General features: G+C 41.1%; 1 protein-coding gene across 2 annotated transcripts; it reads right to left on the bottom strand.

Annotated features, from left to right (window-relative positions):
• Window positions 1–429: 429 nt before the first annotated feature.
• Window positions 430–27,837, bottom strand: PRPS2 (phosphoribosyl pyrophosphate synthetase 2). 2 transcript variants are annotated; one of them, XM_054163758.1, is made up of 8 exons: window positions 27,674–27,837; window positions 18,705–18,888; window positions 15,932–15,952; window positions 12,356–12,454; window positions 7,109–7,233; window positions 4,622–4,795; window positions 1,834–1,993; window positions 430–926 (listed from the first exon to the last, which is right to left on the bottom strand). In XM_054163758.1, exons 1-8 carry the CDS (start codon window positions 27,793–27,795, stop codon window positions 834–836), a joined length of 978 nt encoding a protein of 325 aa, XP_054019733.1. In that variant the 5' UTR covers window positions 27,796–27,837; the 3' UTR covers window positions 430–833. The 2 variants fall into 2 exon arrangements, with proteins under 2 accessions (XP_054019733.1, XP_054019734.1); XM_054163759.1 differs by lacking the exon at window positions 15,932–15,952.

The following is a 27,837-nucleotide window of genomic DNA, read 5'->3' as shown; positions in this document are numbered from 1 at the left end:
AGAAAATACTATGAAATGATTCATGCAATCACAATCAAGGACTGTCAAAACTGGGGAAAAAATGGAGGGAGAAAGAGGTGAAACAAACTGAACTACTTATGACTGAAAATTAGTCCTCATTACTGCAATGCATGAAATGAACCATCCCAGGAATATTGAAGCATTAATCTTGCAAGTGATGACAGTAACTCTGTGGAATAGATGTTATGCAAATGATTTAATGGAATGAGAGCTTTACAAAGGAAAACAGCAGCTACATATATCTTGGGGGGAGGGTGGGGAAGAGAACAGGAATTGTATGAAACAGTTAATATTATGGATGTGTCACCAGTTCCTCAAAATTAACATTAAGTTTACATTCTGTTAGGGCTTACAAAATACTATTCATGACAGTTAAACATAACAACAACAACAACAATCAACAGCTGCTTGCCAGATGTATGAATAGATAAAAGATACCCCAGCCTGAAGCATTTAGCTTAACAGAGAAAATGATCTTACATGCATACATCCCATTAAGTTCTTTGAACAGTTTCTAGTTCTGTATAGAAAAATGGATCTGAAGCAGCAGTTTAGCACACAGTGAGGGCAGCCACATAAAAGAGAACCTACGCAACAAGGCTTACAGACTCTCAAGGGAATTCGGAGTTTCTGCAAGATGGAGATTTATTGCCCATTTACAAAGAAGAGATGGTAATTACAAGACAAATACAATAATTAAATCTACTAGCTCTGGAATTGTACAAGGATACTAATTTCTGGTGGTTGAGATGCATTGTTAGAAACAGTGCCAGCTGAAGGGACCTTTGCAAAGATGCAACAATCTCCTGCTGTTACAAAGGGACATGACTGAACAGGTAAGACACAGATTCACCGTTGTGTGTTCTTCGAATTGCCTCAGCCAGGATCATGGAAATGTCAATGAACTGAAAGAGAAAGCAAACAAACAAAAGAAAAATCAAGAAGATAAATTTTGAGATGCTAAGAACAATAAGCTATGCAGTTTATACACATATGAACACATCTTCAGTTTACTGTAGTGCCCTCCTCTCTTTTAGGAAGTAAAACAACATTAAAGCATTAGGTGCTTAACATACATAATGACTGCATTAATACAAAATACAAACTCAAATATGGCATAAAGCACAGAACAGGATTGCTGCACAGGCATACTGCTGAAGATTGCTGGCACAGGGCTTGTTATCAAAAAAAAACCCTATTATAGCCATCAGATGGCAGTGTCCACTTGACACAAATATCAGTTTTAAGGAAGTATAGGGAGTTTAGGCTGGAGGTGAGGAGAAAGTTCTTCCCAGAAAGAGTAATTTGCCATTGGAATGGGCTGCCCAGGGAGGTGGTGGAGTCACCGTCCCTGGAGGTGTTCAAAAAGGGATTGGACATGGCACTTGGAGCCATGGTTTAGTTAGTCAGGAGGTGTTGGGTGATAGGTTGGACTTGATGATCTCTGAGGTCTTTTCCAACCTTATTGATTCTATGATTGTTTCCTGTGGTATTCATGATAACATAACTATTGTACAATTAATATTGATAAAAAGGCCAACCCCCCCAAAAAGCAGGCAATTTCATATCTACCACTCTTTCAGTTAGACAATCTATCCTGTTGCAAATAGTGTTTATTCTGAAATACCCTATTGCACTACCTGATTCTCCTTAAAACAGTTCTATGCCATGTTTTAGCAAGATGTTCTGCAAACAAAGTATTTTAGAATCTTACTGCCCTCTTAAGGCACAAATTCCAGCCTCAGTGAACACTAAAAATACAAATCTAGAATTTAAACAGATGACCAAAAAAAAACCAAACCACTGCTTTACCTGAATTTTTGGGCAGTGCTTCATTTTCTCTTCTTGGGGGATTGTATTGGTTACCACAACAGCCTCAAATGATGCATTATTAATCCGAGAAATAGCAGGGCCAGAGAAAATGCCATGAGTAAGAATGGCATAAACTTTGGTAGCTCCAGCAGATATTAACCTGTGGAACACAAAGGAAAAGTAGCCTGTGATGCAGGTTGACATACGGGGCTATACATGAAGTCAGACACAAGTCTTTAAAAGTACATTTTACACACAAATTCTTCCTAAAAGCCACAGCAAGACACAAGCATCTACAAAGTAATTCAGAGGATTTAATTTTTTTCAGGTTATACAAATAAGTCTCACCAAAAAAACCCAAAACCAAACCAAAACCACACACATACACACAAAAAAAAAAAAAACATCACAAAAATACCCCCACAACAACAAACCCAAACCTGCTCATTATCTAAAAGTTCTTATCGGTAGCAGTGATACAAAGCTAAAATGCTGTACTTTTAACCATATCAACACAAGGTAATTGAATTCCAGCACAAATTTTCTGTCTTAATCAGGGACAAATGCAGTAGGCTGGATGGCAACACTGACAGATTTATTGCACCTCCATTATTAGAATACATAGAATAAACCAGGTTGGAAGAGACCTTCAAGATCATCGCGTCCAACCCATCAACCAATCCAACACCACCCAAACAACTAACCCACGGCACCAAGCACCCCATCAAGTCTTCTCCTGAAAACCTCCAGTGATGGCGACTCCACCACCTCCAGGCAGCCCATTCCAATGGGCAATCACTCTTTCTGTATAGAACTTTTTCCTAACATCTAGCCTGAACCTCCCCTGGCGCAGCCTGAGACTGTGTCCACCTTTATTCAAATCTGCTGCTTAAACAAGTCCGCTTGGAAAGAGTTAGAGGAAGAAAGGTTACTGATTAAAAGCCTAGCTTGTTGCAGGGTTATGGGAAGATATGCTGCTGATCCAAGTACACCATGAAATGATGCCACAAGGGGAAAATAAAGTAGAACACCTTGTGAATGAGTCAGAATCTCTAAATTAGGTTTGGACTGGCCTCTGCTTCCACACACTCAGCTATGTTCCAGCTGCTTTAGTAGTCTTAAAAACTGAGGCCCTGAAGAGTGATACTTCAGTAAGCAAGTCTAATTAGGCACAAAGTACATCTCACCTAGATTTGGCATTAATGAAAAGAACTACTTCATGCCAAGAACATAAGGCAGCATCACTGAAGCAAAGGTTTGTGATGGTTTTACAATTTGTAAAAGCAGATGTAATGCACAGGGACATGGATCCATGGTGATTTGGCAGTGTTAACAGTTGGACTTGAATCTTAAAAGGTCTTTTCCAATCTGAACAATTCTATGATTCAAATAGAGTCAGGCAGGAAGTACCACATGGACTTGTTTTGGATGCAAAACTATGACATTCTGTGGGTACAAAAGTGTTAGACACAAATACAAACTCAAAATGCTGTCAATAGAGACATACTAGCTTTAGAAAGGATTGCATCCTTTCCTTTCCACTCCAACCCATCCAATACTACAGTAAATGTTCAGCAACATCTATTTAAAGTATTCCCATGACTTGCTCCTCAGTAGTTCCTTCCCACTTCCAGTGTGCATTATTTGCAGTCATAGGGGGTGGGCTGTGCTGTAAACAATATCAAAATACAAGACCTTCGAATAGAATATTTGAAGGCTGAGGACTCTGGCCAAGATGAAAGTGCAAGCCTTCATCTTCCCAGCTAAATTTGGTAGCACATATTTGGATATGAGTGGAGGCACAGAAGCACTTCCATATTGCTCTGCTGTAATACTTCACATTTGTTTTTAATACATTTCAGTCCATTTCTCCAATATGTCAAGACAGTTTTGAAGCTAGAATTACTGCCATACATACTGAGTTTTGAAGGTGCAGCAATACAAAGAATGAATCATTTCAGAAATCTGCAATTTTTTTAAAGGCTACAATCATTACCAAAGTTTAGAGCAGTCAATAATGCCAAGTTCTGTGGAAACAACTGTACTACTGCCCTGTAACATACCAGCATAGATTCAGCTGGAAAAACATGAAGTAATCCTTTTTACTTTGCACTATTAGGGCCTCAGTGAAGACCGTAGGTCTACATTTACACACTTCACTTCAAGAAATGGACCAACTAGAAAGAATCCAGAAGGCATCACCAACAGAGAGTAAGTCTAGATACCATATGGAAAAACTGGACAAACTGAAGTTATAGTCTAGAGGAGAATGAGATCACTTTTCAGCTAACTTCCAGGCAAAAGACAGGAAAACTCATTCTTGTGTCCCCAGATGAAGAGGACAAGTAGTTTTATACTGAAGATGTACAGTAAAGATTAAACACACATTGGAAGTATTTTCTCCAGTGTTCAGTGTTAAATCTAGTACAGCTTTGTGAAAGATTGCTTAAGGAGAGTGAAAAGGCTCCAAGGTTTATGAAGAGAATGATTTTCTTTCTGTTATTTCTGTGCTGAAACTGGAAAATGCACTAGATGGCCCTTCCAAGTCACATTTATTCTGTCCTTTCTAAATACAGATAGTACATTTCTGTAAATATTTTCTCAGTTCCCCATTCTAAAGAAGGACACAGCTTGATCACAGGACTGTGACCTAAAGACTCAAGGATCAGAGTGACTTCATGCTACAGAGGTCAGGTTGGGTTATAAGCACTCAAGGAACAGCAACTCTGTCAGCTACCTGCAGGTAACAGTACAGTGAGGCAGCAGGCCAGCTCACAGCAATACTTACTTGTCTGCTGCATGACATATTGTGCCACATGTGTCAGCCATATCATCAACAAGAATTGCTACTCTGTCTTTCACATCACCAACCAAAACCATTCTGTCCACTTCATTTGCCTTCTTTCTTTCCTTATGAATGAGAGCAAATTCCACGTTCAGTCTGTCAGCAATTGAAGTGACCCTAAATTAAAAGAAGAAATGTACCACGTTTAGAGAATGCTTTCACAAGAAAGAACGGAGCCACACATTTGTCATAAACCACAGGTTTTATATGTCTCTGGTTTCCAAATTACCACAGCACAGATTTTTGCAAGCAATGAGCAGGTTAGACACAATATAAATTCACTGCTAGTAAATACAACTAGAATCTTGAGTGATGCTCCAGTAAGAGATTTCTTCTATTTTTTATTCAATTCCCTTTGATTTTCTGTCACTCAGTGCCTAACTTTGAAAGCATTTCAGCTATTCACAAGCTTTCCCCAAGCTGCTGCACTACTTGGTCACTCTAGATAACTGAAAGCACAGGTAACCTCAATGAAGCAGCATGCACTTTAACTTCCTAACTGAAAATATCATTGCAGGAATGTGAAACCAGACCAAAGGGAAAAAAACACAAACAAGTTAATAGATTAATAATTCTTGTAGCAGTACTTGACTAGTAATCAAGTAGCTCTTTTCATTAGTGATTCCCTTAGCAGTACAGCTGCTTTACCGAGATCTTGCAAAACCATTCAGGGTGACCTCTGGTGGCCAGACAAACCTCCAGTAACAAACCTGGCTTATTACAGAGCTCTGAATGCTTTTTTTCCCAGCTTTTCTTTTAATATTCCAGAGCCAGTAGATAAGCAGACCCAGGAATACACAATGCCGTGCTTTTTAGATGCCACTACAACCTTGTAGCCTGTCTTTTTATAAATAATTTAGAAGGTTAACAACAGGGTTATTAAAGTTAATAGTTTTCCTTCTTTACCATTTAAATATGAAAACTTTTTCTTACTGCATTTCAACATCTGTGTGATAAACAAAAAAGCCAAATGTTTTGGCACTTCTTATGAACAATACTCTAATTGCATTGCAAGTCTCGTTACCTCAGAGGTATTAAGAGCTATAGAATTTCCATGCCTTTTAACACTCACAACATTTAATAAGCTGAGGAAAAAACACCCAAATGTTATGAAACAAAAAAGGAATTCAGGTTATTTGAAATGAGTGTGGGAACATTGAAAAAATTTATTTACATTTGAAGACAAACTTTCTTCAGGTTCTACTTGCTTTTCAATAACCAAAGTAGTATTCTGAAGGTCTACATGCCTTAAATGGAAAGGGCTAAAGCATTTGCTTTACGTCACATTACTGGAGGTGAAGGGGAATCTGTGAAATTATTGGAAGCAACAACTTCACCAGTGACTGCTTGCTTGTATTACAGCAGAACTGTACCAAAGATAGACTCCTATACACAGTGAATGTGACCCTCAAAAACCAAACTCTTAATGATCATATACAAATATTTGGTAGGGAAAAATGCTGTCTTCTGACACACTCTAAACACAGGTGGTACTTTGGTAAGAAAACCACCACCCAAACAAACAAACCAACCCTCCCACAAACAAAGCAGCTGTGAAAACAGCACTATCCAGGTAGGAATGATCAAAGAAATTGAACTGACTGAGTCATCTGAAGTTTAGATTACTTTCTATTATTGATATCCTTAACATCTTTAACGTGGTTAATCTAAAAAGGAACAACTATGGAGTTCAAATCAGCTCTATTTCCCTATTATTACAACAGGAACACTCAAAACAGACCCAAGGACTTCAATTAAAAGCAAATCATGATGGTCTTTAACATTTCCCCTTATACTACAGCATAAATATTTAAGTTCCTGTGAGACTACTGGATTCTGATTTCATTTGCCTTGTTCATATTCAGTTACGTAGCAGCAGTAGCAGCATGAGCAATAAAATCTGTGAAGATTTTTGCCTCAATGGCATGCTTTTTCACACTAACCCCAAGTTGAGCATCAAGTTCATAGCTGAAATGCAATAATGTAAAGAAAAAAGAAAAAAAACAACATAGAAACAGGACTGAAGCAAGCTCTTACCTAAATGCCAGCAGGTACAGTGGGGATAGGCCATATGCTTTGACAGAGGAAGGAAACTTAGGCAATTCCAGAGCGAAGCAGGAAGAGGTGCAGCAATTGGACTATAGAAGCAAGCAGCAGGAAAAATCTCTTCCCTCCTGCAGAGGGATTCAGCTAATGAGGCCATATCCAGGGAGAAACAAAAAGATTTTCTTTAGAGTGTAGAAAGCTCTTGGCTGTTTTCATTCATGAACAACACTGGAATAACTAGTTGTTCTGTTTTTACAATGCAGTTGGATTCATCAGTGATGTACCCTGTATCTTGCACAATTCATAGAGGTAAAAACACCCCAACAGACTAGTTCATTAATCACAAACTACAGGGAAAACTAATGTTTTCAGCTTGTATAGTACCTTTTTGCACCACCTGCATCAGGCGAGACTATGATACAGTTTCTCCACTCCATAATGTTCTCTTTAATCCACTGCAGCACTGCAGGTTCTGCATAGAGGTTATCTACTGGAATGTCAAAGAAACCCTAGTCCAAAAGAGAAAGAGTTTCATGAATATATGTCTTACCTGGCATGAAGACACAGGGAATAAACAAGGCCTTGCTTTTCATGTATGGTAGAACTTTAATGAGTATTTTACACTGACCTAATTCTGCCTTCTAAAATGCTATTAAATACAGCAGAAGTTAGACAAATTTTAAAATCCCACCCAAGAGTAGTGAAATAAAGCAATGTTGTTTTCAAACTATATAAACATGTGGCCGTTTGACGCTGTGCCTTTAAGGAAGGGGCACACTGGCTAAATGTTTGTAAAATATTTTGGTTTTCTAAACGAATTTCATTGGTAGGATTGTGGGAGGAGAGATTGGACCCAGGGGAGTTGGGAACTTTCTCTCAGTCTTCCTTCCTTCGCTGTCCCTTTCGGCTGGATCTGCTTCTGGGATTCTGGCCAACTAAGATAAGATACTAACTCCTGTGCAAGGCCTTTATTCCTTTCCTGCCCTGTTAACTGTCCTCGTCTCTTCTTCTACCTCTTTTGGGGGAGAAGGGAGGTAGGGGGTTGAAGGGGGCACAGGGGGAAGCCCCCTCTGTGGGGGGTCTGGTTTCTGGTTGAGTTCATTGGCTGTATATTCCTGTATATACTGTAAAATACCTGTATTTGTTGTGTTACATAGAATCTGTTTCCTTGTAAAATATACTCTCATTTCTCCGACTGGGTTTAGCCGTGGTCTCTTTCTCAGTGGGGGAGGGAAAGCAGAGCCTTTCCTTTCAAACCACCACACACTCTTTTTTTATTGGCTCACCAACGTGGGGCCGGGCAATTAAGTAATTAAGTTGATTTATTGCTTGTCTCAGCCGGAGAAACAAAATGAAGGTGCTCTGGGTTTTAGAACGTTTATTCTTCTCGGTCTGTGGCATGTTGGTCTACCGGTACTGCATCGGGTTGATGTTAGACCAGATAGGTAAATATTTAATGCGTAAAATCTATTTGTGGTTTATGCATAGGATCCAGCTGTTGTATAAACACTGTTTGGGTTTTTTTCGGCTCACTAATTACGGCAATAGAACGTCTTCCACTTTGCCGATCGAGATAAGGGAGTTTAACACTTCAGGAGGTCAAAGAGTAACTTTAAGTGCTGGCTGGGATCTTAAGGTGATTTATTTGACAGGTGTAATCCTGCTGTTGCTGATAATTATTGTGTGTCTGCTGTGGGCTCTATATAGAGAGAGCTGAAGGATGAAATCAAAGATTCCATATGCCAATTGGCACAAAGAGATGATTCCAATTCTTCCTCCAGGTGGGTGCAGGTTTCAGCTGTGAGGAATAGACATCCTCCAAGGAGGTCATTCCAAAACAGGCCAAACCAAAACAGACCACCAAGGCAATCACGTAGGACCATTTGGATAACTCTACGTGATCAGTTTGGTGAGAACATGAACAGGTGGGATGGTCAATCAACTTCTAATCTTTTCAGGAGACTGAGGGAACTGCAAAGTGGCAGAACCCAGGGTAGCAATACCAGAAGGGTAGCTGTTACTTCCACAGTTCCCCAGGACAACGACAGCTCCAACAGTGACTCCGGTTCTAACACTGCACAGTGTGCTCGTTGCACCTGTGGAAATGTTCCCCATAATTAGGGGTGCCCTGCCTCCCGCCAGGGGGAGGAGAGGGATAATGGAGATAACAGAATCTATTGGGATGTGTACATCCAGTGGCCTGGCACTTCACACTTTCAGAAGTACAGGGCCTTGGTTGACACAGGAGCTCAGTGCACCATATTGCCATCAAATTATCAGGGATCGGAGTCCATAACTATTCTGGGAGTCACTGGTGGATCTCAAGAGTTAAGTAAGGTAGAGGTTAATATAAGTTTAACTGGTAAGCAGTGGAAGAAGCATACAGTTGTGACCGGACCTGATGCACCTTGCATTTTGGGAATTGATTTTCTGAGAGAAGGGCGTTTCAAGGACCCTAAAGGTTACAAATGGGCTTTTGGAGTAGCTTCTGTAGAAATTGATGGACAAAAACTGAAGCTGTCTGCTAGACCTGAACTTTCTGATGAATCTGCAGTTGTGGGACAACACAAGATTCAGGACATTAAATTGCCGGTTGCTTCTCAGACTGTGCATCACAGACAATACAGAACCAACCGTGACTCTTTGTTGCCCATTCAGAATCTGATTCGTCAGCTGGAGAGTCAGAAAGTCATCAGCAAAACTCATTCACCTTTCAACAGTCCAGTGTGGCCTGTGCGAAAGCCGAATGGAGACTGGCGTCTGACAGTGGACTACCGAGCCCTGAATGAAGTAACTCCGCCTATGAGTGCAGCAGTACCAGACATGATGGAACTCCAGCATGAGCTGGAATCCAAAGAGGCCAAATGGTATGCTACCATAGACATTGCTAATGCATTCTTCTCTATTCCCATAGCAGAGGAATGCAGGCCTCAGTTTGCTTTCACCTGGAGAGGAATCCAGTACACTTTCAACAGACTGCCAATGGGCTGGATCCACAGCTCCAGCATCTGTCATGCAGTGATCCATGATGCTCTGGAGGAAGGTGGTGCTCCAGAACACATCCAGTTCATCGATGATATCATCGTCTGGGGTAAAACTGCTGAGGAAGTCTTTGAGAAAGGCAACAAAATCATGGACATTCTTCTGAATGCAGGTTTTGCCATCAAGAGAGACAAGGTGAAGGGTCCTACCACAGAGATCCAGTTTCTGGGAGTGCAGTGGCAGGATGGACGCCGACACATTCCAGTGGATGTGGTAAATAGAGTCTCTACCATGGCAAATCCCACGAACAAGCAAGAAACTCTACGTTTCTTGGGGATAGTGGGATTTTGGAGACTACACATTCCTGGATACAGTCAGATTGTGAAACCTCTGTATGATGTGACTCGGAAGAGGAACAGTTTCCACTGGGGACCTGAACAACAAGCAGCCTTTGACCAGATAAAGCAAGAAGTGGTACAAGCAGTGGGTCTGGGACCTGTGCGAGATGGTCCAGACATTAAGAACATTTTGTACACGGCTGCAGGTGACAATGGTCCAACCTGGTGCTTGTGGCAAAAAGCTCCAGGTGAGACACGTGGACGACCTCTTGGTTTCTGGAGTCGAGGTTACAGAGGTTCAGAGGCTAATTACACTCCAACAGAGAAAGAGATTCTAGCTGCCTATGAAGGAGTGAAAGCAGCTTCAGAAGTGATTGGAACTGAATCACAACTTCTCTTAGCTCCCAGATTGCCAGTTTTGAATTGGATGTTCAAAGGCAAAGGTTCCACACCACATCATGCCACAGATTCCACCTGGTCTAAGTGGATGGCCCTGATAACACAGAGAGCTCGAATGGGAAATCTTGAAAGACCTGGTCTGGTGGAGGTGATCTCAAGTTGGCCTGAAGATACCAACTGTGCTAAACCTCCAGAGGAGAGAGTAACTCGTGCTGAGGAAGCTCCTCCTTACAATGACCTTTCTGATGATGAAAAGAAATATGCTTTGTTCACAGACGGTTCCTGTTGTCTCGTCGGGAACAAGCGAAGGTGGAAGTCTGCCGTGTGGAGTCCAACACGCCGAGTTGCAGAGGCGAAGGATGGAGAAGGAGAATCCAGTCAGTTTGCAGAGGTAAAAGCTGTCCAGCTAGCTCTCGACGTAGCTGAACGTGAGAGATGGCCAAAGCTTTATCTCTACACCGACTCATGGATGGTAGCCAATGCTCTATGGGGTTGGCTAAAGAACTGGAAGAAGAATGGCTGGCAGAGGAAAGGAAAACCCATCTGGGCAGCCGACCTGTGGCAAGACATTGCTGATCGAATCGAGAGAATTCCAGTGAAAGTGAGACACATTGATGCTCACATTCCTAAGAGCAAAGCTACTGAGGAACAGCAGCACAACCACCAGGCAGATCTAGCTGCAAGAGTTTCTCAAGTAGACAAGGACTCTGAACTTGATCTCGACTGGAAACACCGAGGTGAGATATTCTTAGCTCGGTGGGCTCATGATTCATCAGGACATCAAGGCAGAGATGCAACATACCAGTGGGCTCGTGACAGATCCATAGACATTTCCATGGATGCTATCACACAAGTCATCCATGACTGTGACATTTGTGCTGCTATTAAGCAGGCAAAGCGAATTAAGCCCTTGTGGTATGGTGACAGATGGTCCAAGTACAAAACATCAGAAAAGTATCACCACCTTTAGGCAGCCAAGTGAATCCATGTTTTTGAAAAGCTCTCACAAAAATCCAGTAATACTCGCCATAAATTTCAACTGCTCAGCAGTTGGAAGATTCAAGTTAATATAACCTGAACAGCAGAAATGCAATATTTCTTTTTATGCAAGCTGTAACAACAAGAAATCTGTGCTAGGTTAAAAATGAAACTGCTTTTTATTTGCATGATGGTCACCTAGCAGAAGAGGAAATTCTGATTCACCAGAGTCCTACAAGTTGAAAAGGATATCTTCTAGAAAAAAGAGGTACACATGAGAGTAACAAGTGATGTCTGCCCTGTGTCCCAGGAAAGTTTAGTGATTAGCCAGCTATGAATTACAAGCCTCTATCTCTGCTTCTATAAGAGAATATTGTCCCCTTGGCTGTAACAACAGAACTGTTTAGGGAAATAACTCTATTTAGTGGAACACTGGAACAGGTTGCCCAGGAGGTGGTTGAAGCCCCATCCTTGGAGATATTCAAGGTCAGGCTTGAGGGGCTCTGTGCAACCTGATGTTCTGCTTACTGCAGGGGGGGTTGGACTAGATGGCCTCTGGAGGTCCCTTCTGATCCAGGCCATTCTGTAGATAGTATTTCAGAGAATCATAATCTCTGACCAGGCAAAGGTTAAGAGAACTGGCCCCAAATAAGTATTTTTTATGTTCTGGGAGCTGTTAACACTACATGTTGCAAATTCCACTTAAGACAAGCATTCAAAGAGCTTGCAAAGTCACCCCATAGAATTAAGGATGGTCTCTTTCAATAAAGGAAGTTGATTAGAAGAAATGGGCAGCAAGACTTTCTCTTAACTCTGAGAATTACACTTCCATTGATAGCCTTTCAAAACAATGAGAACACAGAATTATTATTATTAGCCTTTCACATTAACTCAGCAGAGCCCCTGCCCACAGTCAGCAAGAACTCATGGTTACCTGGATCTGAGAAGCATGCAGGTCCATGGTGATGATGTGGTCAGCCCCTGCAACTGACAGCATGTTGGCAACAAGTTTTGCAGAGATTGGAGCACGACTCTGAGGAATAAGCACAAATGTTTAAATATTTAAAAGATTTCAACTGGATCCAAGGAGTCAGAAAATTAGCTACTTCTGGTGATTTACTTTTTTCCCTCTAAAATATTTGGAATCCTGATATGAAGAGACTCGGAGCTTTAGCCAAAGCAGCCTGTCAGTAGCTAATCTTGCTACTGGGATTTTGAAACTGCAAAACATTGAGGAATATCTAAATCAGCTCACACAATCTACCTAAGAATGCTTTGTAGTAATTAGTCTAACAAGTAGACAAAACTAGGGGTGTCACTTTTCAGTCTTATTTAAAACTTGCATCTAGCTTTTCTATAGCAGAAAGAAAAATCCCTACTTCCCTAAGCCACTACCCTACATTAACATCCAACTCTCAAGCAACTATCCTCTTCTAGATGAACAAAGCCTGAAGGCAGAACAAACTCAGCTTTTGAAAACACTGCTTTAAAACAAAGTCAGTATCAAGTGTTTCTTCATGTTACAGTAAAACTTGTAACAGATCCATGCTCTCCTATTTATTTATTGAGCTAATTCAGGCTTAATTGTTGGATACAATTAGAAGTCTAGAAGTCCCTAAAGAGATAGGAGGGATTAAAAACAATTCAAAAGTAGAAAGAACAAAAGAAAGGGGGGTGGGGGGTGGGGGTGGGGGAATCTAATTAGCCAGGTTAATGCAAGAGATTTTTAGTTTGTTTTGTGATGGGGTTTTTGTTTGTGGGGTTTTGTTTTGGTTTTGTTAAGTGGCAAAGAAGCAGAACAAACACCACCACAAAAAGATAGGAAATCATGCCTGGAGGATAGCTCACTGGCTGGGGATTTTCAGTGGCTCCAAACACTTTTCAGATTTTAAACTAAAAAAAAAAAAAAAAAAGGCTGTGTGGCCCCAGATAGCTTTTTCTGTAACAGAATCACTAATCAAACCCTCCTGTTTGCTTTTCACCAATCTTTACATAAGGGCTGTAGCTGGCAAGAGCATTGGCATGAACTGCAATTCAGATGCTCCACCTCTCTTTCAGACTGTTTTCTGCTGGCACTGCATTCTCTCCTGCCATATCTCTTTATCAAACAAGAAGTCTCATGTAGACTCCCAGGAGCACCCTCACCCCACCACCCCATACACAATTATGAAGTATCTCTGCTCTCTTTCCACTGATGTTCAAGGCATAACCTAAAATAAATGGAACCACTGTCAATTCAAACTGGCTGCTTTTATGTCTATGCTGTATCAAGAAGCCCATACTCTCCACAGGACTATTGCTGATTTAGTTGGAAACTCAGCATTTCTCTGCTTGAACCTGCAGATGGACAACAAACTTCCAGAAACGCAACTGAGCTATCTTTCTTATGGCTAAATCAAGTTCATCATCATTACAGAAATTCTTCACTTTGAAAAGCACTCCTTTTGGTTGTGTGTTCACAGAACACTCACCACCTTTGGTCTGTGTGAACACAAAATACATGCAACAGCCAGCACTGCCCTAGGCCTCTGCCATTCAGACACATAGAGCTTCTTTAAGAGTTTGGTATCATTAGTGCTTCAGCACAGATGATTGTCCATTTACTGAGAACTATGCTGCTCCTCATTTAAGCTCAGTTCTGTAAGGTCCAAGTCAGCCAATGCTTCTTGATGTTTGTATTAGTAGTAGTAAACCTTTGGTTCATGCCACTTGAACTCCTGGTCACTTCAGCTCATCTTACCATTACAAACTGACGTTTTTAAGCTGGAATATTCACAAAATATTCACAAATCTCTGACAATACCTAGTGAAACAAATTTGGTTTCTACTCTTTTGACTCTACCACAGTGTTCTCTTATCAGCTCTTTGCAAAGATCTTGGGCTAAGCTGGACTAATAGGTGATGCTGAAAACAAGAGGTTGGGTCTACTGCTTGTTCCATCCTTTTTCCATGGCTATACACTTCCACCACTTTCCTTGCACTGCACACAGGACTTGTCTGAACCCACAGCAGCCACGTAAGGCTCTGGTAGAAACAAATAACTAGTTTAGGCTAGCTGCTAAAGGCAAATTACATTCCAGAATGTGGTGTGCCATTTCCACTCCACCTAGCACACTGAATTTTTCTTTCATCCTTTTCCATTTCTGTTCAACATGAATGCCACTTAGCTTGTCTCACACACTAATATCACGAGTATCACCATCACTAAAAAGATCCCCAAACTTTTCTGCATCAAATACTAATGTATACATTACCATTGGGTACTTCTCTGAAGTGCTGGCCCTTCAGGCTGCCTTCCCAGAAGGAAGAACTGGAAGGTTTTACCACTAGGTAACTCATTTTAGCAGACATGCACACATCTGATTGCCTACGTGTTGGTGGACAGAGTCTTGACAGGAAGAATAGCCACACACCAATACCTGTTTCTCAAGAATGGGCTAATAGAAGATTAAGACAAATGAAGTTTGCAGCTATCTGAGTTTCCTTCACACAAAATTGTGGGTAAAAAGAAAGCACATGGCACGTTTAAAAGGATTTAAGGCTTGATTGCTTGCGTAGTAAGGAAGTTTTGTGCTACAGCATGATCCAAAGTGAAGATTACTTTTAAATCAAAGGAATTATATTCATGGGAACTTTGGACAACCTACTATTCAGAAACTTGGATGACAAGTTTCTTTGTATTGGCATTTGTAAGGTTTGCTTCTGATCAGAAAGGCAAGAACCCAAAGATTCACAGTATTCTTTGACACAATTTCAGATTAGTATCAGAATTAGTGTGAAATGCAACATTCTATGCAGAAACTGAATTGTAAGCCAACCACTGCGATTTTAGCTCCTAAGCAAGATCCCCACTTAGTTATTGTAAGTTACAGAAAGAATTTCTTCTTTTGTGATGCATCACAGATTTATTCACAGTTGTTAAAATTACCAAGGGCAGAAGGGAATCCACAAAGCTACTATAAACCACCTCACGAGAGAAACTACGCAAAGGAGACAGCTGGAAGTAAACAGTTGTCCATCAAAGATTAAAGCTCTGTTGTCTTTTAAGCACCTTATTGTCTTGCTCAAAATACATCACATGCATACTGGCAAAAAAAATTGACCAAAAACCCCAAAAACCCCACCCCAAATAATCCAAGAATACCCCAAGATATATAACTGGAACTTTCACTTCCAAGAAAGCCGGTTGTGAAGCGTGTGGATACTGAATGTTCACTCATGAACTGAATTTGTCATTTAAAGGCTGGGATATGCTTCGAGGCTTCAGAAGTTGACAACCATTATCTGGAATGTCCAGACAGTTTTAACCAGAATCCAGGAATTTTCTAGCAGCGAATTAATCCCCAGGATTACTGTCATGGCCTAGGTGAAACACAACTGAAATCAAGAAGTGAAACTGAAAACGTTGCCAGTTATACATAGCATAACCCGGTAAGTTTCACCCTTTAAGGCCACGTTAATGGAAATGCAATAGTGTTAGATGGGGGAAAAAACAGGAAAGTATACCTACCCAACGCTCCACGGACCCCTTCTACAAATCAAAAAAACAAAGGTATGTGAGCTGTAGGGTACCAAACTTACCTGGCACTCTACTTCTAACTTATCTCAAAGACATCTCTGCAGCATCCTATATAAACACATCCTGCCAATGGCTTGAAAGGCTAGCCTAATTAGAGGATGCATAAATGCAACCATGGCCAAAGTACAGATACACCTGGGCTAATTTTCTATTGGCTAACTTGTGTATGAGATGTATTCTAGTTGATCGTGCTTGATTGGGTCTGAATTAGTTTAGCAGCTTTGATTTTCAGCGAGCTTTTTTATTATTTTTTTAAACAACTCTGCTTCTCATTTAAGGTTAGTCCAGGTTTAATGCTAAAGCTTCCAGAATTGATTACAGAGGCCTTGTTCACAATGTTTTGTTGTTTTGGGTTTTTTTTTACTGCAAGGCCTTTTCCTTAAATAAATCAAGAGCATTTTCATTATCCTCAATCATTGTAACTACAACAGAGGCATAAAGAATATAGGGTTATTTCAAGCAGCGAGGACTAAACCTATTCAGTTCTTTATGGATTAAAGCCAACTTAAATTCAAATCAGAAAACAGCATCTAGCTAGTGAAGATTATACTGCTTCATAGTCAAGCAAACTACAACAATCTCTCACCACAAAGAAGAAAACCTGTGTATAACCATAGGAGGGAAATGGCTGGCTGGCACTCTACTGACACTTCAGGCAGCATACAAAACTGGTGCACTCAACACGGGTCAAAGACTAACTGATATGATGCAATGCAACACCAGGAAAGATCTCCCTGTCAATAAGCTGCCCAATGTTGACAGTTATATTATAGCTTACTTTGCAACATGGAGGTCAACTACCAAGGTTAATTTCCAAATATTGCAAACATTTTCTCAGTTGCAAAACAGAAGGGGGGGAGGAAAAGGAGATAAAAAGAGAAATGGCTTGCCTAGAATTGCAGGAGAACTCAGTGACACCCAGAGAACAGTCTAGAACAATGCTTAAAATCTCTTAAGCAAAATCACTCTCCTAGGCTATCCATCTTTGGATGGCATTTTCAAGTGACAAAATGGCACACTGGGCCACCACACTAGGTGTTTTAAGTACCTCTAGAAAGCCTGCTACAGGCATTTTGGCTATTTTTGACAAGACATAACCTAGGTACATAGGAAATTTAGGACATGTTCATCCTTTTCCCAGAATTTAAAGGATGGTCCAGCAGAATCTTCTGGTGCAGTCTTGGAAATCAGAACAGATGCTTTCCTTCTCTTTCTACAAAATGTTTATCAGTTCCCTTTGAAGCTCTTTTGATTAAAATAAGTGTTTCAGCTCTCCTGATCAAAAGAGCATGTTATTCAATGCAAAACACAGCAAAAATTAAGTTCCAGATGATGTAGGCAAAGAACAGGGAGCTACTACCTAACTCTCTTTTTGGAACAGTAACAAGTGGGTCTTGATAATGTTAGCATGGTGTTACAGAGCCTGAACTTTAAAAACTAGTATACTAGAAAATATCTTTATCATGGTTTGATAAAGTTGAGTCCTCTAGGACGTCCAGAAAGGTCCAGGAGGTGGACCCTGGAAAATGGTAACTGTTACTCAATGCCATAGTTCTGCTATCTCTTTATAAGCTAGCAGAAAGGCCAACTCATTCTCTTTTCCTTCCTCCCTTTAGCTCTCTGGAGGGAGTCTTTGTCTGGAAACATGGGGGAGTAGGCCTGTTTATGACCTTCAGAGCCTGACTAATTGTCTTCTGCACAATTATAGCCTGCTTTGGCCAGGGAGACCATGAGGGAGGGAGAAAAGGAGCAAGTGGGATCTGTGGTTTAGTCTGGTTGGGGGAAGGCATTTGGAGTTTGTCATGTATCCTGTATATATGTATTAGATGTTAAGGTTGCATGTATTCTGTATTTTCCTGTATATTTTGAACACAATTTCTGTATTTCTCTCCAATTCAGCAAAAGCATCTTCATTTTCCTTCCTTTGGGAGTGAAATTATTTATGTCTGCTCTTTAAACTAAGACAATCTTGTCTGTATTTAGCTTTGTTATCAGACATCACACACTGAGCATTATACCTTTTGTGATATCTGCTATTATTTTTAGCTCCTGTGCTACTTTGCAGCCCCGTTATGGTCTATATAAAATAATGTAAAGAATAACAAAAGGCTTTCAGGATGGTTTCCTGATGCCCAAAGTCACAGGGATGCCTGCATCAATAAAAATAATTACTACAGATATAATTTGGTTTTTGTCTGCATTGCAGCATAAAATAATGCTTTTATTAATTATTGTTATGCATTGCTGATTTAATCACTTCCTTCCACTTGGGTCTCTGTTTTAACCACCTACATAATAGTCAGAAAACTTAGGATTTAATTCCATGCAATTAAACGATTTTAAAGGGTGTACTTTCTTCATGTATTGATGTTTTAAAAAGGGCAGCTAGAAAAAGCAGGGAAAATAGTCACATAAGGTGAGGCTTGCTAGCAAGAGTACTCTGCAGCATATGACACATACAGGATGGACCTATTTTTTCAAACTGAAGGCATGTCACAAACCCCCAAAATAATTCATTCTTCTCCTTCATTCAGCCAGAGAGGATATAGTTGTACATTTTACCAAATAAAGAGATAAAACCAGCAAATCTTTCAGAACTCCTAAAATGTTTGTGAAAATATATCTCATCTCTAAAAATTTCATGAGAATACACTGAAACAACAACAACAAAAAAGCCTTATGAGACTACACAGTTCTTACCTACCTTGTCTTTCTTGTCTTGCCTGGCATATGGAAAACATGGAATTACAGCAGTCACTCTGGAGGATGATGCAATCTTGCAAGCATTGATCATGATGAGCAGCTCCATTAAGTTGTCATTTATTTCTCCACAGCCACTCTGGATGATATACACATCTTCCCCTCTCACACTTTCACCAATCTCTACACTGAAAGAGCAAGAGGTGACCATTTAAACACTTGGATTACTGGAAAAGCATTAGTAAAGAGTAGAAAAAAGGTTTTGTTTAACTTTGATAGGTTTATGCCCATTAAGAGTAGGAATATCACTTTTTTTAAAGCAATTTGGATAACTGTCCCCTTGATACAAAAATCTATTTCAATATAAGCCAGTCTAAAATTTACTTCAGTCTAAATATGGTCTTTGTAAGGTCAACACCAACCAGCACATAATTATGGCACTAGTACTGATGCAGCTCACATTGTTATTAAGTTTGATACTACTTTTTTTTGGTGTAGCCTGTATGTTCTGTGTCCTTGCCAACCCCAAGGAGATGATCATTTAAAGAATAACCTAGATAAGTACAGAAAAACCAGAGCCAACTTTGGAGCATCGAATAGTACCTGCAACAAAATTCCTCCTAAAAAAGGACAATTAGTTCTCTATAACTAAGATGTTACTAAATTTCTAAAACACAGTAGTTTCTCACAAGAGAAGTATGCAGTTACATCACAATCCTCCCCCCCCCCCCCCCAGAATTCTGGTTAAAATTTACACCCTGATCTCCAAGTAAAGCATACCTTTCAAAAATAACATCTTAGAGAAAAGAGAGGAGAGCTGCTCGTCAACAGTTCACATTGCCTCAACAACTTTCATGTTACAGTCAGTTGTTCTGTTTACTCTTACTGTGCTTGCATACTTTGGTTTCTTAAGACAGTATCTAAGAGTTGGTTTATTCTTCCACAGATGCAGAGGGGTCTGGACAGGCTGGATCAATGGGCTGAGGTCAGTTGGATGAGGTTTAACAAGACCAAGTGTCAGGTCCTGCTATTAAATCACAACAACTGAGGTCAGTTGGATGAGATTTAACAAGACCAAGTGTCAGGTCCTGCTATTAAATCACAACAACTTCATGCAACTCTACAGGCTTGGGGAAGAGTGGCTGGAAGGTTGACCAGCGGACACCACTGGGGGTGCTGGTTGACAGCTGGCTGAACATGAGCCAGCACTGTGATCAGGTTGATATGAAGGCTAAGCATCTTGGCCTGTATCAGCAACAGCATGGCCAGCAGGAGCAGGGAAGTGGTCATGCCCCTGTACTCAGCACTGGTGAGGCTGCACCTCAAATTATATGATCAGTTTTGGGGCCCTCAGTACAACAAAGGCATTGAGTTGGTAGACTGTGTCTGGAGAAGGGCAACAAAGTTTGTGAAGGGCCTGGAGAACAAGTCTTATGAGGAGCAGTTGAGGGAACTGGGATTACTTACTCTTAGGAAAGGAGGAAGTTCAGGGCAGACCTTACTGCTCTGTACATAAAAGTCTCCTCTCCCTAGTATCAAGTGATAGAACAAGAGGAAATGGTCTCACATTGTCCCAGGGGAGGAACTTCCCTGTCAGCAAAATAAGGCTGTTCAGAGAAAACGTCTGATCAAAGTGGGTTCCTAATTTGTTTTCCATTTTTGGTCCAATTGAGTAAAATCCAGCAAGACACTACACATATTTCATAATAGAACTGGTCAAACTTAATTAGAAGCCCTACCAAAACCAGTTCTGGTATTGGAATATCAGAGTTCCACTTCCAAGAATAAACAAAACAAAATAGAGAAACCCATCATTGCTTCTGAATACACAAACACAGCTCCGAGTAAAATACCTGCCCACTAGCTTATGGACACAATCTCAATCACTGTTACTGAGTCATGGCTGTTATTAGGAGGGCTTTGGAAAATTGCAGCTGCCACTTGACTTGGCACTTACACAGATCTGCTTGACAACAGATGTTGTCACATACTACGCCTTTGGAATGAGGACCACCACAACAAGCAAAAGCTCTGTGGAACCTCTTTCAACCCAAAAGTGTGAAGTTACATTCCAGCTCTGGAAATTAACCTAGAAGCCATTGCACAGGAGGAAAGGGGGAAAAAAGGAAGTAGAAAAAGGCTATGAAGAAAACATTGTCAGCCTTCAGGAGAGACTGTTACTGGGAGCAACAAAGAAAGGCAGAATAAGATTCAGTACTTGGGGGGGAGGGGGGAGAAGTAACTGCTAGTTTCATAGGCATATTATGAAACAGGAAAAATTTCCACCAAAATTTCCTGAGTGACAGAAACAGATGATCTTAATATTCATTATATACACAAAGAACACTTGGAGTTGTTTTGCTCCTTCAAAACCCAGTAATTTCTAAGCACAGCACTAAGAAACAGGTTTCAGGAGGCCACGGAGCACACTTTGAGATAGATACAGATTTGGCTAACGCAATGGACCAGAAGTGATGCTGCTTGCATTGCCATTAAACACTGTCTTTTTCAATGACCTTGGACTAGCAATAACTTTTTCATCAACTGAGAAGCTGCTACTTTCTTTTGGTGCATTTGAAATAATGTTGGTTATGCTTTTCAGGCCAGAATGACATGCTTCTTGTGTGTCACACAAATGTCAATGTGTGCACACCTACACAGAAAAATACCTTTTCCAGTGGACACTGAAGTGATGTTAACTAAAATAACTCAAGCTTAAGTGAATACTTGCATAGCACTCAGGAGGAACACAGCTAAAAGTGCCAGAGAACAGCACAATGGGATTTTTGCACAAAGATCTTCTCCCAGGCAACTGGAGACGGCTGTGCAACAGATCAGTATCTCTCACTGTTTACCTTCTCAAAGACTGCTATTGGGAGATAATGCACAGACTCAAGCAGTCACACAGCTGCCTGTTTTATCTTTTACTGTATGGCTTGGAGAAGGTAACTAGTCATTGTGTTGCAACCTCTACTAACCACATGGGAGGGGTTGGGGTGCTTTGGAGGGGGGGGTTACTTTTTGGTTGTGTTGCTGGTTTGCAGTAGTGGGGTTTGTTTATTTGGGGTTCCTGGTGTGTGTTTTGTTGGTTTGCAGCTGTAGGCTTTGTTTGGGGTTCTTGGTGTTTTGTTGGTTTGCAGCTGTAGGTTTTGTTTGGGGTTTTGGTGTGTGTTTTGTTGGTTTGCAGCTGTAGGCTTTGTTTGGGGTTCCCAGTGTGTGTTTTGTTGGTTTGCAGCTGTAGGCTTTGGGGTTCCCAGTGTGTGTTTTGTTGGTTTGCAGCTGTAGGCTTTGTTTGGGTTTTTGTTTGTTTGGGGTTCTTGGTGTGTGTTTTGTCGGTTTGGTTTTGTGGTTTTTTTGTTGGGATTTCTGTTTGGGTTTTCTTTTGGGTGGGGATCTTGGCAGGGTCTTTTGCTTGTGTGTTTTGGAGGCCACCTTTTTTTAATCCACATTCTGCTACAAACAATAAGAGACTACAAACTATAGCATCAGACATCTGAAATATTGTGCCTCAAATGTCTCAGAGAACACTAAGCTAACAGCAGTCAAACTTTGAGACAGTTAACATCACTACAATACTCCACTGAAACCATCTATATAATGACCTAATTAACTGTTTGGAGAGTTATTTAAACAGTTTCACAGAGGACACAGGGGAAGGACATAAGAACAAGCTCTTGCCTCAGGATTACAAGCTCTGTTTGTTTTATGCAATTTAATCAAATTCAACTATTTCATAACCGTTTAAATAAACTTCTCATTCAAGAAGAGTCAACAGAACCTGTACAGTAATTGCTGTGACAGCACACAACTGTGTTTTAAAGTAAAAATAATAGAAACTAATAACTTAGAAAAGTAATTAACTTTGAGACAGTTGTTTAGAATCCACAAGCACAAGCCTCTAACTGGGAAAGATGTACACAATAAAAAAACAAGTTTGGGTGTTGGTATCTGCCTTCATCCTGCAAAGGCTGATTTGAGAGTCCACTTTAGTAAGTAGGAACTTGGATAGGCTAATTATCATGGATTAAGGACAAGGCTCAAAACATTACAAACATTTCAAAATCAAGAGAAACAGCAGGTTGAGTTCCTTCTGAGCCGGGTTTAAGAACACTCACAACAGAACTTGCCATGATAGGCATTTCAAATTTCTATGTCCTAACTGGAAAAAAAGCCCCAAGAACAGTTGTGGGGAAGCAAGGGAATAAGCATACAGAACCAGACCACAATGTTAAATGATGTAAATCTGTAACTAGGGTCCTGTTCAAATCATACAATTAAAAGGGCTCTATGTAGCTTTACAAACAATTACAAGAGATTAGCCATGCTTACAAGAAGTAAGATTTCTCAAGCAATCTAGGTGCCAATAAAAAATTAGGTGCCAATAAAGTAGATGTGTACTGCAGTCACTTTTAATAACCAGAGAAGAGGCCAGAATGTAAAGTGTACAAAAGGAATCAATATCTCAAAAGTGATTAAAAAAAATCCGCATGCCGAATTTGTAATGTATTGAAATGCAGCCACTGGAAAGCATTCAGCAGAGGGCTGTGTTTGACCTCTTACTTTTGGGAACACATTTTGCAGAGTAAAGTTCTTTAACACAGGGCCTCCAACTTACTGGGCAAATATTTCAGCTGCTGTAAGAAGCAGGTACCAGGAAAGCCCAAAGCAACAATAAAATAGCCAGAGATGGTTTTAAGTGCAGAGCTATCCCCTATCTCCTGACACCCATGGTCTCCTCTGAACTGCTCTTACACTTTAATTAACACCTCCAACACCAACCCCCAACTGGATCTTCATTGACAGTTGCCCCATCCTCATGGTGGGCACTGGTATGGGGAGCAACACAAGAGGTGTGTTCTAACCCTCCACTCTGGCACACAGCCTGCCATCACAAGAAAGTACCTTCACTTGAGCACCTCTGGGTAAGCCATGTACAATCTGAAAGGAACCCTCAAAAATTTGGAAACAGAATCTAAAAGCTTGAGTACATGCAGAGTCTTCAAAGGCTAAACTCTGCAGTTAAAGAAGTATGTGATCATCAGCCATTATGCACACAGCTTGATTTTTGTTTTTAAATAACAAACACTCAGCATTTGCTCAAAGAAAAGCATACAGCATACAGCAAGGTCAAAGTGAAAGTCTCAAGCCAAAAGCTCTGAAGCATTCTGGGGGCTTTTCAGCTTCAGAGCAATGAACAGTGTGATAAATGGCCACAATCACTGCACCTTCAATTCCCTACATAAAGAAAACATCCTCAATATGCAATATGAAAAAAAAAATTTATCTTATTCAACCAAGCTGGTAAAACCTTTCTCCAGCCTCCCCTTGCCCACTGTAGCATAAGTGAGCAGAGAGCAAGGGAAATGGCTGCCTCCACTGCCACACAGAAAGCACAAACACCCCAGCTGTGAATCACTTGCTCAGCAGCTGGCAGTGTGAAGAGACTTCACATCCCAGAATGTCCCTAATGGATCTCTGGAGAAGATGTGCTAGAAGATTCGCTTCACCCAGTGAATCTGAAAGGAAGAAGCATGGAAGTTCACAGGAATGGGTGGAAGCACTATCTTCTTCCACTAGGACAGATGTGTGTAAGAGGATGCTGTCTATAACTCCAGTTTCTCCACTCTGTGGATAACAAGTAATTCAAGGTCAGAGCTAAAATAAACAGTCTTCAGAGAAGCAAATACACCTTATCATGTAAGAAAATATTTATTTAAGATGTGATGTACATTCAATGATCATTTTATCAGCTGACTCAACCATAAATACACAATAAATACTACGCAGTTTCGATGAAAGGAGAAAAATAATGGTATAGTGGTTGAGTCCACCAGCAATTTTCTTCACCTGCCCTAGCAGAGATATGACATGTCTCAGTTACAGACCTGCAGGAATACTGAATGCCTAAATCAGAAGAGAACTAGCCTATTGCTACACATACTATTCTTGCTATAAATTAGAGAGAAGCCTTCCTTATTTTAAGTCTTCTGGAACTGTGTCAATGTGCTTGTCAGTGGGGGTACTGTCCCTGGCTAACCTCGGGGTACAGCTTTAGTTCCTCGAACCCGTTTGCATTTCCTATGGATTGGGGTGGAGTCCTAAAGCCTTTTGGAACGGCAAACATAATGCAAAACATTCAGTGACTCCGCCTTCCACTCTATGCTGCAAGCCAGACTAACTGTAGCTCTCAAATCCTTCAACAAGGACTTAAACCTGGCACTGCACACATTTATCAATGTACACGTAATTTACATTTATATTTAAGGGAATGCAGCAGAAACAGCAAAATAGTTTTTAAGAAAAGCTGATTTTTTTCTGCAACTTGCTAACTTAACAGATCTGGCAAAGCAAGAAGAGTTTGTTGACCCTCAGGCGCAGGCTTATCTGTTTGCACAGGGGTTTGCCTAAGTGTCATTGGGAAGGCTTAATGTTCTTGGGGCATTTTAACTGTCAGGTTCTAGTATGCTGCAATACTGCAGATGTATTTTGTAATGCCAAGACACTTGTTTATAAATATTAAAATGCCACAAAAGTAAGAGAGAAAATCATCTGTGCTGGATGATCATTATCTTGGAAACAATACATTTTTGCTTGTACACATGAAGAAACTTTGCTACACAGACTGAACATCCAGATGCCTCAGGAAAGGACCACTGCAGCACAAACATCAACTTTAGCTGTACTTTAACTTCAAGTACACAACTGAAGAATCATTTTATTATTATTATTGCCAATTGGTTGGGGGTTTGGTCCAGTTTGGTTTTGCTTTTAAGAACATCAGCCTACAAAACTGGAAGGCCAACATCCTGAAATAAGTTTCTAAGAACAGTGCAAAGATCTCAGAAATATGAATCTGGCGGGGCGTGGGGGAGGGAGGAAAAAGTCAACCCCAAACACTGCAATGTGTTTTAAAGTGTGAAGACATTTTAAGTTCAGGGAAAAAAAAGGCAAGAGAAGGACACAAAGAAAAAAGACAATGTGAGCCTCAGTGTTGCAACAGAAGCAACCAGAAATAATGTTTAGATTAGATATATTCCTCATATCTATACCACACTGCATCCCTACTTGCCTGAGAAAATAAACTGGCAGTACTAGATTAGCCAAACCAGCAAAACACTGCAGCCACCACTGCCTACTTGTTTAATGGCAGAGGCCAACACTGCACACCTGCAAAAATAGGTGGAATGGTAAGACTAGATATTATGGTATCCTGAAACCTAGAATTTAATTAGCCTACCTCATATAATGACTATGCAAACTTTGGGGATAGATTTCTATGTTATGTGCTTAAAATGTAGCAAACCAGCAGAACTAAAGATAACTGTCTCTGGAGAACAAACATTTGAAAGTATTAGACATAAGTTAGCAAAGAAGTCATGCAATCAAATACACCAATTTTTATCATGCAGAAGAGAGATCAAAGAGAAATCAAGTGAGTATGGGGCTGGAAAGACTTGAAAGAAGATTTAAACCTTCATTTAATCAGGAATGAATAGAAGAGTTAGAGTGTGCAAACATCACATTGCATAAACACCAATGGGAAACGGTTTATAGTAATGCCAGTGAGCATAACTAGGAACAAGAGCAATGAAACTGAGAATGTAAAAACAGACAGAAGGACAAGCTTTGAGAGACCAATTTCTGAATACCCCACGTTAATCTTTCAAAGGAAGCAATGAAAACACGCATGTTCCAGAAATTCAGGACAAGAAAAACTGAAAATAAACATAAAACAGACTCAGAGACTAGCCAGCTACTTGAAAGTTGGGATCTTGTGTTTCAGAATCAGCTGGCAGTCTAGTCTCATACATCTATACAGAAAAGTAGTTGCATACTCTTACCAGCTTCATGGGATGAACATACAACTGTTGCTTCAATTTAAAACTGTTCATCAAAAGTGAGTGAATAAAATACATAGGTCAGAAAGCTAAGATAAGAGACTACTGAAGAGAGTACATACTGGTAGAAAAAGCACTGGCAAGCACATTCTCTGAGAGTCAAGGTGAGCAAACTGTCCACATAGTTTCACACAGGATATTTTGCAGTGTTTCTAGAGTCACTTCTGCATTTGGCTGACCAGGAACTTAACATTCCTGAACTTGCAGTAGTAAACCAAGGCCCAGTTTGGCCCAGCAAAAGCCTTGGACTCAGGAGGGGAGTCATATAGGAACTGTAATTAGTCCATCATACACACAATTGGCTACTTATGCAAAATAAAGACAAGCCACAACAGTTCCTTAAGTGTGATTTGACCCAGGATTTTTTTCAAGTATTGAATCCATCAGCACCATCCTCTTCTTACATCCACTCACATACAGAACCTGTGCAACATACTCTAATCCATAAAATCAAGCAATCATTTAATTAGCTATCTGTGCACAGCAGATTGAGCACCACGTTGTAGATGGGCAGCCTGTTACAAGCACCATCCTCACCCCACCGGAGGATGCTCTTCACTTGGTTGCTTGGGGATGCAGTTTGGGGGTGAACCTTGTAGAGTAGGGTTATCGGTTGGACTTGGTGACCCCGAGGGTCTTTTCCAACCTGCACGTTTCTACGATTCTGTCAGGTGCCGTGCCACCTCCCCTCCAGCGCTGGCGCTGCCGAAGGGAGCGCTCCCGAGATGGGTCAGTCCAGGTGAGCCGGGACCGCTCCGGCGCGGCGCTTGTGCTGCGCAGGCCATTTCTGCCAACAGCCGGAGGGAGGGCCAACCAAGAACCGGTGGTGGGCGCCCGGGTAGGGCATATCTGACCACGCCGTACCCCTACGGGCGCACCCTCACCTAGCAGGGGCTACTCCTGTGTTTGTACGGCGCAAGAGCTACGCGCGGCTCTTGCAGCAGCAGGACCTGCCGGCCCGGGGCGGAGAGCGGAGAGCGGCAGACCACCGGCCGCGGGGGTGTGGCCGGGGCGCGCCCGTGACGCCGGCGGGTGGCGAGCGCAGGTAACGCCGCTGCCTGCCCTACGCACGCACCTGGTCTCCTGGTTGCTGAACTTCTTGGTGACCACCTTGCCCAGCTCCAGGCCGAGGCGGTCCGCCACCCGCTGGGACAAGTCATGGTGGGAGCTGCCGCTGAATAGCACGATGTTCGGCATGGCGGCACCGGGGCTGCGGCTAGAGAGAGAGAACGGGCAAGA

Source organism: Dryobates pubescens, chromosome 8, assembly GCF_014839835.1.
Source record: "Dryobates pubescens isolate bDryPub1 chromosome 8, bDryPub1.pri, whole genome shotgun sequence".
NCBI classification, from domain to species: domain Eukaryota; kingdom Metazoa; phylum Chordata; class Aves; order Piciformes; family Picidae; genus Dryobates; species Dryobates pubescens.
The sequence above is the reverse complement of the archived record's forward strand: the minus strand, read 5'-3'. Positions and strand labels throughout refer to the sequence as shown.

Excerpts from the sequence above, each read along its gene's own strand:
- PRPS2 (XM_054163758.1), bottom strand. The coding sequence starts at position 27,795 with ATGCCGAACATCGTGCTATTCAGCGGCAGCTCCCACCATGACTTGTCC. Across the intron at positions 18,889-27,673 it reads TTCAGCAACCAGGAGACCAG|TGTAGAGATTGGTGAAAGTG; the intron begins GTGCGTGCGTAG and ends TTGCTCTTTCAG. Across the intron at positions 1,994-4,621 it reads ATATGTCATGCAGCAGACAA|GTTAATATCTGCTGGAGCTA; the intron begins GTAAGTATTGCT and ends TGTGTTCCACAG.